General features: G+C 48.5%; 6 protein-coding genes across 6 annotated transcripts; 2 read left to right on the top strand and 4 right to left on the bottom strand.

Moving 5' to 3' along the window:
• Positions 1–178: 178 nt before the first annotated feature.
• Positions 179–664, bottom strand: T310_0165 (uncharacterized protein; the record flags this gene model as incomplete). Its single annotated transcript, XM_013476937.1, has 1 exon — positions 179–664. One exon carries the CDS (start codon positions 662–664, stop codon positions 179–181), a length of 486 nt encoding a protein of 161 aa, XP_013332391.1.
• Positions 665–1,503: 839 nt separating this feature from the next.
• On the bottom strand, positions 1,504–2,127 carry T310_0164 (uncharacterized protein; the record flags this gene model as incomplete). Its single annotated transcript, XM_013476936.1, has 1 exon — positions 1,504–2,127. The coding sequence occupies one exon, from the start codon at positions 2,125–2,127 to the stop codon at positions 1,504–1,506; it is 624 nt and encodes a 207-aa protein (XP_013332390.1).
• A 1,017-nt stretch (positions 2,128–3,144) lies between these two features.
• On the top strand, positions 3,145–4,214 carry T310_0163 (uncharacterized protein; the record flags this gene model as incomplete). The annotated part of the gene is made up of 2 exons (XM_013476935.1): positions 3,145–3,160; positions 3,262–4,214. 2 exons carry the CDS (start codon positions 3,145–3,147, stop codon positions 4,212–4,214), a joined length of 969 nt encoding a protein of 322 aa, XP_013332389.1.
• Positions 4,215–7,153: 2,939 nt separating this feature from the next.
• On the bottom strand, positions 7,154–7,534 carry T310_0162 (uncharacterized protein; the record flags this gene model as incomplete). The annotated part of the gene is made up of 2 exons (XM_013476934.1): positions 7,154–7,412; positions 7,458–7,534. The coding sequence occupies 2 exons, from the start codon at positions 7,532–7,534 to the stop codon at positions 7,154–7,156; spliced, it is 336 nt and encodes a 111-aa protein (XP_013332388.1).
• A 441-nt stretch (positions 7,535–7,975) lies between these two features.
• Positions 7,976–9,090, bottom strand: T310_0161 (uncharacterized protein; the record flags this gene model as incomplete). The annotated part of the gene is made up of 3 exons (XM_013476933.1): positions 7,976–8,385; positions 8,516–8,842; positions 8,937–9,090. The coding sequence occupies 3 exons, from the start codon at positions 9,088–9,090 to the stop codon at positions 7,976–7,978; spliced, it is 891 nt and encodes a 296-aa protein (XP_013332387.1).
• Positions 9,091–9,758: 668 nt separating this feature from the next.
• On the top strand, positions 9,759–10,757 carry T310_0160 (Mitochondrial dicarboxylate carrier protein; the record flags this gene model as incomplete). The annotated part of the gene is made up of 1 exon (XM_013476932.1): positions 9,759–10,757. The coding sequence occupies one exon, from the start codon at positions 9,759–9,761 to the stop codon at positions 10,755–10,757; it is 999 nt and encodes a 332-aa protein (XP_013332386.1).
• Between the last annotated feature and the right edge of the window lie 635 nt (positions 10,758–11,392).

Raw genomic sequence — 11,392 nt, 5'->3', positions numbered from 1 at the left:
CGGCTGGTGCGTTTGTTCTGTTCTTTGCATGCAGAGAAGAATTCCAACCTCATCGAATCTACATAATACAACAGCCAACAAGCCTTCAACGCACTCGTCTGCTGGTCTAGTGCTTCTTCCACACCATCCCCAACCGCTGGAAATAAGAGAACAACGATCGCCTCGGCACATACCCCGCTTATCGTGCCTGCCACCATGACGCAAACGTTCCCTCAATCGGTCCCAACTCTCCGAACCCCAATGCCTCGATCACCCAGGGCATAAGAAGGACCCGTATTCCCAAAGTGACGATGGTGCAGTAGACTGGATGGTCGCGCGCAAAGTCGACGGCTGCGTCGGTGGCTTTTGTGAACGCGTCCTTGATAGTTGGACCCATGGCAGTTCCTTGTTGAATGGCGTTTTTCATACGCTGGAGGATTGCTGTCGCGATGGATCGGGTCCAGCCGTATTCTCCGACCATCTCGTTTAGTCTTTTCTTCACGTACGCATCGACCTTGTCGGATGTGAAGAGTGTGGAAAGGATGTTGTTCGCAATTTCTTCACTTGAACGTTTGGTAGAGGTATGAGTGAGAATTGTAGTTTTCTCGCTGTGTTTGTTGGCAGTTGACATTACGCGTGCATTGCCAGTGAGGCATTCGAGAACAGAATTGAGGAAATCCATCATGTTGTGATTTATGAGGAAAAAATCGATAGGATCGTCCTTGACGCACAAAGCTGCAGGCTGGTTAATCACGACAGCAGTGACGGAACGTCAGGAAAGAAAGTCTGGACCAACTAGCAGAAAGTAACTCTTCGAGTGCAGCAGATGCAGGTGGAGTAGTCAACTGGTAGAAGCTGAGTGCAAGGTAAATAGGCACAAAGGAAGAGCTTGGTAGGAAGTTTCCAGTCGAGGATTAGGTAGGTCTGTGGTACAAGGAAGCTATGTGTGATGGCATAATCAAGAGAATCTCATTTGGTTGCTTAACTACAGGAAGTCAAAGCTGGAGTAAGGAAATAGAGGAAGATTATATACCTGGCAGAGGGACAATCTTGTATAGAGCTTCTTTGTCATCACTCCTCAGCCTTATGGGATCTTCCACCTAGATCCTATTTTCCTGATGTGAGATCCCTCACTTTGGCTCTTCCCTCTGATTCCATGATGATCTGTACGGGATGTCCCGTCAGGTTTCCAGGCTCTTGTCGGAGAGAGCCGTCAGACTAGGTGGGTAAAGCAGATGGGAGCGTTTCTCAATGCCAGTCTCAGCCCCTAAGTTTAAAGTTTGAGTCATTTGGAGATCAAAACCGTCGAATTCTCGCCTTTTTTGTCTAACTGATACCTCGAAATACAGTAATATCATACATCAATTTGCCTTTCACCTAATTTTTTGTTCCGACATTGGATATGCAAATCTACTGTAGCTAGATAGTATCATCTTCCCATTCCGCGCTCTCATCGGTGTCATCTAGCGTGTCCCACCAGTCAAATTCTGCTTCTTTCATTATCTTCTTTTTCTCTTCATCCCATCAAGGCAGAGGGACCACCTCCGGTTCTAGATAGCCGCCCATGTCATGCACTGCCTTCTCCCGGATGACCATAACTCCTCGCTCTAGTCGGCGGTCCAGCTCTTGAAGGCTAGGCTGGGTGCTGTTTAGCAAGTCTGCTAGTAACTCGTCGCCCTCTCTCCCGGAGTCTTTTATCTCGAAGGTCACATCTCTCAGCCGATCGCATTTCATCAGGAATTGTAAAGTCTTTGCAACCACCCCCTGTTCCTCTTCCTCGTCTTCGTCGTCGCGGTACAGCATGATACTGAGGCGTCGCACCCACAGCCTCGGGTCAAAGTGGCCATCTTCACGGTGCCGCCGGCCAAAGAACTCACGAAGCCAAGGGGCCCGGACTCGAAAGGCATTGTGCGAGTAATAGATCCTCTGGGCCTCCTCTGACAACCTTTTGTTGCCAGTGACGTCTCGCTTCAAGAGCAACAACGCCGGCCCCAGCAGCTCTTCTTCTTCATCCTGAACTCCAGGGTCTAGCTTCAAGAGGAAGCCATCGGCTGTCAAAGCATCGCGATAAACATTTTTTCGGTCCTTCCACGGCTTTTTCATGAATTCAGCGACCGATGTCCCCAAGACGTTTGTGATTTCCTGCATGGTGCGGGCTGGGTATTCCCTCTCCATCTCCTGGACTGTGTCTCGACATTTTGTGGTGATTCAATGGATGAAATGGATCAGGCTAGGTGAATGCTTATCAAAATTTCTTGATCTGGCCTCTGCCAGATGGTGATATAGGAAAGCTGAACTGAGCATGGGGCTTCATCCTGGGGTGAGAGATCGGCGCGGGGTAAACTAACCTTCAGGTACAGTATTACATAGTAGGTGGATGGTTTGCAGTACCTGCAGGCAGGGGGCAATACCTACCTAGGAGGTATTGGTCAATAGTTTTTTTCTGCCTGACTGTGCTCCTGTCTTTCTATGCAAACCTCTCTATCGTTCGACCTATGAGCCGAATCTGATTCGAACAAATAAAATTTATGTCACTCGTAGTGTATTTTCATGGTGTTTTATCGATTATTTCGATATGGAGGCTAGTTAGGTAGGTAGGATCTATACCTGATCCAGCAGACTATATATACACGTCACTATGCAGAAGGTCCACCTCTATACCCCGCCTAAAAGAAAAGGAAGAAAGCGATACGAGGTATAATACATAGCCAAACCAAATGTAGTAAATAATAATAATGATAATGATAAGCAATAGCGTAGTGTTAAAGATATTTCTATCCTCAAGCCCCTTGTCTAACTCCCTATTGAGTAAATTGCCCTAAATCCCTCCTTAGCCTCCGTGTTTCCTCATCCCTGGCACAGGCAAAATCTGGCTGTAGATATATCACCTCTTTGTCTGTATAGCTGCTTAGAACCGTGTACCTAGCATCTTTACGCCATACCATTCTAACAAGGCTGCTACTTATCCTACCTATATATAGGTTGGAACTATTGATTGCAGAACAATATAGTTCTGTTGATGCCTGAGGACAAAATCACGTGAATGACTGTCACGTGGACATCGGACAAGTCCTACTCCGTATTCGGTATGGTCAAGGTGCTTACCTACCAAGCACCCCCGAGCAGAGACCTCTGGGAATCAGAATCATCAATCCTTTTATCAACATGCTTCGAACCGAAGGTCAACGAACTTGCTGCTCCCCTCTAAAGCTTCTTTTCCATCATACATGCAGCCAGATTCAATTTTGAATTGACTTTCAAATCTAAGCTCGACGTTTTTAGAACTCCAGATGGGCTTTTTCATCAGTCTCCATAACTGGCCAGTATGGTCTACGTTATGGCACTTGATTTCTTGTCCCTTCCAAAGGCTGCTACGTCTCTTTTTCCCACTTATCAAGAGACTGCCAGATGTCGAAGAGTCGGCAGAGGTTTCCCAGGAAGTTGTGTCGCCATCTAGTGTTCCAGAACGCGAACTGCTTATGGTTGGCATGAGCGCCAAAACTTACCGTATCCGAAACACCGTCAGAAAAGAATGTCACGTTCTCCCTGACGATGTCGGCATTACGGAGCAGAATATGGAAGCATGTCGTAATGAAGCTGACGTCTACCTTATTTTGGGAAAGCATCCACTTATTGCCACATGCTTGTCTATTGGTCCCCATAGGGAATACATCGATCTCGAATACTATGAAAACGGCAATCTTAAGCAATATATCAACAGCAATCGTGCAAGCATTATAGAGGCAGACCTGAAGCGTTGGGCCTATCAAATGATTGAAAGCATTGCATATATCCACTCAAAGGGCGTTAGGCATTCTGATATCAGACTTGATCAGTGGCTGGTAGATGCAGGTTTAAATGCTCGCCTTAGCGACTTCAATGCATCAGGATTTGACCCCCAGCCAGACCTTGGATTAGAAGCGAGACCAGCACTAGGAGTTGAGAGTCCAAGTCATTATCTCCCTCGAGATCCTGAGGCAGACAATACTGTGGAATCAGATCTATTTGCACTGGGTTCATCACTCTATGAACTTGTGGCTGGTCAAAGTCCCTACGAAGACCTAAGTGATGAATCCATCGAGTCATTATTTAGAAAAGAGATCTTCCCAAGCACCGAGGAGCTCCTGCTTGGAGAGATTATTAGGAACTGCTGGAAAAGGAGATATCGCTCTGCCAAAGACATCCTTGATTTAGAAGCATGGTCACCCACAACTCATCTGTCAGATGGACATTAGAACAAAGATAACGTTGTTAGTTTCGATACCACTAGTCAGACAATGAATAATGCAGTAGACTAAGGTTACCACAGTCACACAAGATATCCCTAAACTACCTCTGTGGTTTCAAGCTCAGCCGAATTGTTTATCAACATTATAGCATGTATAGCCAAATAGATCCAAATCCATCACCACGATTAATGGCTCAAAAATTATATTACATACTAATTGTCCCTTTTAGGTGAATAGTAATTATATACTCTTGAACTTCGAACGGAACATGACCATATGAGCATATCGGGCAGCTGTTCTAGTAGATGGTGCGTACCTGGAAAACATGTCAGCAAGCGACTAACCTAAAAAAATTAAGATTTATTTAACTTATCTGCCTAGGCCAAATTCGAGCTATCGCCCTGATTGTCGTGATTATGACCTGGACGGGGACCCTTTCTCCTAGTCGATCCAGCATGAATCATCTGGTACCTGTGACAGTGTCGAATACCACTGTCAGGTTTGTCTGGGCATGGATCTGCCGTGTACTCGATCTTGTCGCATTCGCCGATTTTGCAACCACCTCCAGAGAACATGTATACGGTTCTGTATTCCTTGCACATGATTGATTTGATAAAGAACAGCGATGTCCTGAAGAGGGGATGGCAAAGAGGTTGACAAATTGTGATTAATGTTAACTCTTGATCAGGGTAGAACACACTGTAAAAATATTAGCTTAGTAGAGAATACTTGCTTAGCAGAGAATACGTAGTGACTCTCACCTTCCAGTTGCAGATCAGTTATACTGGGTATGGAACTTTTGGTCCTAACAATCCGAGTGGATCTCTGGCTTGAGGGAAACATTATAGTATAGATACAGCAATCGGGCACCTATATAAACTACTGCTGTCAAGGCACAAAAACCATTCTTACTAACTTTTCCCCACTTGATTGATCCAGAGGTCTAGATGCTGCAGTTGACAATATGCATATGCACTAAAGACAGGGATTAAGGACTAATCAATCGAGCTGCGTCTAAAACTCCTAGGGAGGCCGATACTTAATCTTAGTGCCTTCCTCTTATATGAGTGGCCGGTTTAGTTAGCTAGACTTCAAGGGCACCTAGTTCAGCCATTTGGAAAGGCTCAATAGCCGCCGGTCAAGGTCTTGGAGGAAGTAAAGAGCGACAAAAGACCACGGGGGTTTTGTGAGACATGGAAAACAAGAGAACATGAACAACGAACTGTTGTGTAGGAGGAGTATTATGAGAGGTAGTTATCATAGGACGGACAACACACTGGTAATAAACCAACAGGCTGTATGAACTTTGACATTGTGATAAATTGAGTCTGGAAGCATGGGCGCCCCCTCAGACCAAAATGATTATTAAAAAGGCATGGGGATTTCCCAACCCGATTCGAGTCCAAGACTATACCCCTACCTTCCAACCTTAGGCAGCAACGGCGAGGTCTGGTGGGTGCACTCATGGCAGGTTCCATCACTATTATACCTAATACTAATGCCAAACAAAATCAAACCTTGAAAGCAATATCAGCCTACATGCATAGAAGTCAGACAGCGGTCCGTGTGGTTTCAATGCCGGAAGTGGGTTGGAAGTCATCGTTGCAAAGAAAGAGATCATCAACTTCACGAGAACTAGGAGAAATTCGATGCGACAAGATTGTTAAGGTCCACTGCAATAATACGGCCAAAATTGATGCTATGGAACATATGCAAGCAAATACCACAATACCTAATATGGAATTAGTTACTACCGACAAAAAGGATCAAGAAAAAAAAATTAAGTAATTGTCTGTCCTTTTTCTCCTATTTAAGGCCCTATATTCTTAGTCCTAGTGCCTATAACCCTACCTCTACGTTACCTTACGTATTACTCCCTAACTTATCTTACTTACGCTCATGTTTCTAAGGCATTCCCTTGCTTACCTATGCTTGGCTATACTTACCTACTACTTATACAACTGCTTATTAGGGCAGTACTGACAATTAACTGCACTTAATTAGTATGGCTTAAGTACTGTACAGCTGAGCAGACAGGAAGCCCTGTTTTCCACTCCCCATGGTCGTATGTACTGGCTGTAACCAAGGAAGAGGGTTATGATCTCAGTAGTAGATGTGCCTGGTACGGACCTGCGACAGTAATCTAGAAACCCATTCATTGATATAGAACCTGCATTCTAGGAAGGACAACACTGCCATGACGTGGAATTAGTTCCGTAAAGATGGACGAAAAATAGATCATCTCGTTTGGATCATAGCGTGCAGACCCCTTGAAAAGGGTCTGTCGGAAAAAAAATGTTGTGTTCGTGATAAAGCCTATGATGGAAAGACCTGACAGCTATTTCAATGGATAGATATATAATAAGAGCTAAGAATTAAGAAACAGGAATCGAGAAATCTGCCAAATTTGTAAACTAATGTCGTAGCCGAGTAATAAATGCACAAGGAGGTCATATCGGAGGGTTAAGAGGAGTTTCTTGGCTCCTTGTAAGTGTTAGGGCAATGAGAACTATAGAGAGAAGAAGGGAGAGAACTTCTTTTGTTGGCGTTTACCAACTCAGCCAAACGAAAGATGGCATGACACCTGTTTCGTACTATACTCTGACATTTTGAGAAGCACCACCAGGCAACACTCCCGGAGAAACCGTGTGTGGCATAATATAAAATTACCGACATGACTTCCGAGATATAAGCCACTATTCCTCTCTGTGTGCCATTATTAATCGCATAGACAACAAATGATTGGATTTATGAGTGAAAAAAGAACGAGCAGTGGAGCAATATCTGGTAATGTGTACTCGCCTGCCGAAGATTTGTTCCTGTGAGTAGTGTAGTAAGCCGGGGAAGACGATAGCCTATATCATAGCCTACTTGGAGGTCCCCGGTCTCGGCACCCGGGAACGGCAGAGGGAGTTTGGAAACTTTGGAACCCTTGAGAGCTAGGATCAGCCCCAGATTTCATCCCACTCGTGATATGAACGCTTCTCATCTTCACCTGAATCTGCATGCTGTCCCGCGTCGTGGGGCTGGGCCCCATAATGATTAGTCTGTAGCTGGACTTCGTATTCTGACTCGGTACTCTGTACAGGGTTCTTCTTCACGGAGTACTGTACCGTCGCTAGTACTCGATGCTTGATTGCCATTATCGCTTTCCGATTTCCAGACACTAATGCAGGGGCTGACTCCGGACACTTAAGTCCTGATCTGTTCGGGCTGTATATTAGGGATAGACACATGCCATACACATACGTCGAGGGTAAGGAGAGACGATTCTCGATCATTCCCATCCTATCCAGTAGCAAGCACCAGAGAGACCGGATGAGCATCGTAATTCATCATTCCCTTGAAGAGAGTACTCCAGGCGGAGGAAGTGTTGATAATGACGAAGTAAGATCCGATTCTCGGTTCAACGACCGGCTCCGCTCCTCCTCCATTCGGATATATAGGTAGTCGCACGGGGGCCATGGCACCTCCCGGGCCAATCGGAATCATTGCGAATGAAGTGTCATTGTTGATTATTATTGCTAAGGCCGATATTGGGCGGACTCCCACATTGACTTCGGAATACTCTCTGTCTCATGTAGGTCGAGTTCGACGCCGATTCTCGCATTCAATGCCCCCCAGGAATATTATTCCGCCGTTGCAATCGGATGATTCAACAGGCGGAATTTTTATTTTTGGATGGCTTCAAATAATCGCTGAGGCTAAGTAGACGGCATCGGATGAAGGGATTATTGCTGACCCGATAACCGAAAGACCTTTGCCGACTATGGCCCGGATACACTACCTCGGGAACCCGAGATGAAGCCGGTCAAGATCCATGGACAAGTGATGCAGACAGATGACCACGATCCGGGTTCAGCTTGTTGCAGGGCCATTGTTCGCGCAGTGTCAATGCGAATGTGTGCATGAAGCCTGGCGGACATATAGTTGGCAGGCACCGGAGGAAGCCGGAAGCGATCCCCGGGACGATTCTCGTGGGCGCCCAACCAGGGAAGGCGCAGGCAGGACGGCGCTATAGCGTCGGGGCTAACCGAAACGGGGATGGGAGCGATCATGACGTGGGCGGGTCCTGCACGGTGCAGGCCATGTGGGGAGCTGCAGAGAGCATCATCAGAGTGCTCTGCGCCCTCGACTGTCGGCATCCACGGCGGCAACCTCGTACGGGCGGAAAAGGCTGCCGGACAGGTGTCTTAATTGTATGGTCAGTTGGCTTGAGAGAGTTCTCCGCGTCTCGATCGACTGCTGGCTCAGGACGCTGGGGTCATGGATGCTCATTGGCCTTGCGGGCATGCAGAGCGCCATACCCCGCATTTCACCAGCATGATCGGGCGATCGAGGACAATCGTAGAGCATGAAGTACCTCCAAGTACCTCGTGTGTATGCGAGCTCATCGTGGATAGCCACTGGCAGGGCTGGTCCACCCATCCCTGCCCAACCAGCTAGGACCCTGGCTCCTGCCGGCTTGCCGTCCCATCCATCTGGCTCTTTGACAGCGTTCATCTTCCCGAAGTCCTCCGTTCGCCCTATTCCTCCTGGTGGAGCTCCAGTCTGCGATACGTCGATGTCGACTCTGAAATGGAGCCACATCAAAGGGCCTGTCTCGAAATCCGCCATTGGTAGTTTCGTCTCATCTGAAGCCAATCTACCTAGGTAGCTGGATGGAGAGACAGTTCTCTCCCGCGCCCATCCTGCTTGGGAGCTGGGGCCGCTCTCCACGGTACTTACCAGGTACCCCGATGTACTTCCAATGCCTATATATCCCCCAGCACTCGCGTGGCCCCCTGCTACCCTCTTCCCGTCTCATTTGCTCTGCCAACCTGTCTCCTGCCCAAGCAGAGAGTCCACTGATTGTGCTGTCTGGGGTTGCAACTGGGGTCATCGGTCGCACCTGCCGCCGGCAACTTCCCATTCCCTGTCCTCCGTTCCCCCGTATTGCCGTCGCCCACCTCATCCTCCGTGCATCAGATTGGACACGACAGCAGCATATATAGCTGTATCCCCTCAGCAGGTCTGTCATCAGCCAAGGCTCCTTCCCCGCACCCCTTGTGGTTGTCCTGCGCAAGCACGCGTGACTGCCATCATCCTCTGCTCCCGCCGCTCCTTCCCTGGGTGTTCCTTCCCCAACCAGGTATCGACCCTTGGGACCTTCCTCACCAACCCATTAATTGACTTCCTGCTCTTCCTGGTCTCCTCTTTCTCCCCTTCTCTTTCCCCTCACGTCGCAGACGTGCATCACCCCTCTCTTGTCAGATTACTTGTATACCTCCGGATCTATATTCCGCCGCAGCCATCGATCACGGGGAGTTCCTGTTCTTGTGGAAAATATCTGCTTGACAAGCTGGGCCTTGTAGAAGGCTGCTCAGACTGACTGTGTAACAGGACCTGGTGAGTTGCCTCTTGCTTCACCCACTGAACGCTCTGCGGTGGTTTGGAAAAGTGCAATGAAGGCAGCCTTATACGAGGATGAGCATACCATGTCTACGGATGATAAGCTAACCTCGAGAAGAGTGCAACCATCACTAAATCGGGATCGAAGTTTCTGTCACCATGGCATCCAAATCCTTCTCGGAATCCGCCAGCAATGCGGCCAAGTCGGCCAGAGAAACCACGAAGAATGCCTTTGAGAACCCCTCCCAGGCAGCGAACAGCTTCCTGCACCAACCCTACGTGCGAGCCGCTCTCCCCTTCATTAACGGCGGTCTGGCCGGCATGACGGCGACGGTCGTGGTGCAGCCGATTGACATGATTAAAGTTCGCCTGCAGCTGGCCGGAGAGGGTCAACGGACTGGCCCTCGGCCCACAGCTCTCAGTGTCACCAGGAACATCATCGCCTCTGGAAAGGTGCTGGATCTGTACACCGGATTGAGTGCCGGTCTGCTTCGACAAGCCGTCTACACCACGGCCCGCTTAGGATTTTTCGACACCTTCATTGGCATCCTCAACCGCCGGGCCGACTCTGCTGGCCGAAAAGTCACCTTCGGCGAGCGTGCCGTTGCCGGACTGAGCGCGGGTGGACTAGCAGCCATGATCGGGAATCCGGCGGATCTGGCCCTCATTCGCATGCAGTCTGACGGCTTGAAGCCGCCAGAGGCTCGTGCCAACTACCGCTCTGTGGTCGATGCCCTGGTGCGGATCTCCAAGAACGAGGGCATCACGTCACTCTGGGCAGGATGCCTGCCTACGGTTGTTCGCGCCATGGCTCTCAACCTGGGCCAGCTGGCCTTCTTCTCTGAGTCAAAATCGCAGCTGAAGGCTCACACGAACCTGTCCCCGCAGAGCCAGACCTTCGCAGCCTCTGCGATTGCCGGTTTCTTCGCCAGTTTCTTCTCCCTGCCCTTTGACTTCATCAAGACCCGCCTGCAAAAGCAGCAAAAGGACCCAAAGACGGGAGAGTTACCCTACAAAGGAGTGCTGCATTGCGCTCGCAAGGTCGTGAAGGAGGAGGGTTGGTTGAGGTTCTACCGCGGGTTCGGAACATACTATATTCGCATTGCGCCCCACGCGTTAGTTTTTGTCCTTCCCCACCCTTGCCTAAGCGGAGACTAACCCGTTATTTCTGACAGTATGGTCACTCTCATCGTGGCGGACTTCTTGAACCTCATCACCAAATAAATTTATTCGGAATCGCCAATCCGAAAAGTCCTGCACTCAGTTTTCACACTCTCTATCACGACCGACCGTTATTTTTTTTTTTAGACATCCAGCATCATCGATACTCCACCGCTTGCGATTATAGACCGTCTTGGATTTTCTCACTTTGCAGCGTGATGATGACCATCTTTTCGTCGAAAGTGGCATTTCCATGAAGTTCCATAGACTGCTTCTTATCTGTTCCTACCTCTGCTCTCGGTATGCATAGATCTCTTCTAGAATCGAGAGGGAGTAGATATCACGCTATACAAAGGCTGGAGTGAAGATGCCAAACGATCTCCTTCCCCAAGTTCTGTGAGGTCTGTGGACCGAAGTCTTGAAGATGTGTACGTCTACAGCGGCCCTCACAGGGCGGTGCAAGATAAAGCCTCAAAACCAAGATAAAAAGGTCTACGGTGGAGGCTCTCTTTTTTTGTGCCATCTCAAACCTCTTCCCTGTTTCGGAGACCGAGGATGAAATCTTTGATGCCTTGCTTGTCAGCAGCTCTGCATCTGTTTCTTTCGTTATGCGTCTGTGTCTCGTGTCTCTT

This window comes from Rasamsonia emersonii (assembly GCF_000968595.1).
Source record: "Rasamsonia emersonii CBS 393.64 chromosome Unknown ctg1118621759668, whole genome shotgun sequence".
In the NCBI taxonomy this organism is placed as follows: Eukaryota; Fungi; Ascomycota; class Eurotiomycetes; order Eurotiales; family Trichocomaceae; genus Rasamsonia; species Rasamsonia emersonii.
Note: the sequence above shows the minus strand (reverse complement) of the source record. Positions and strands in the feature narration are given on the sequence as shown.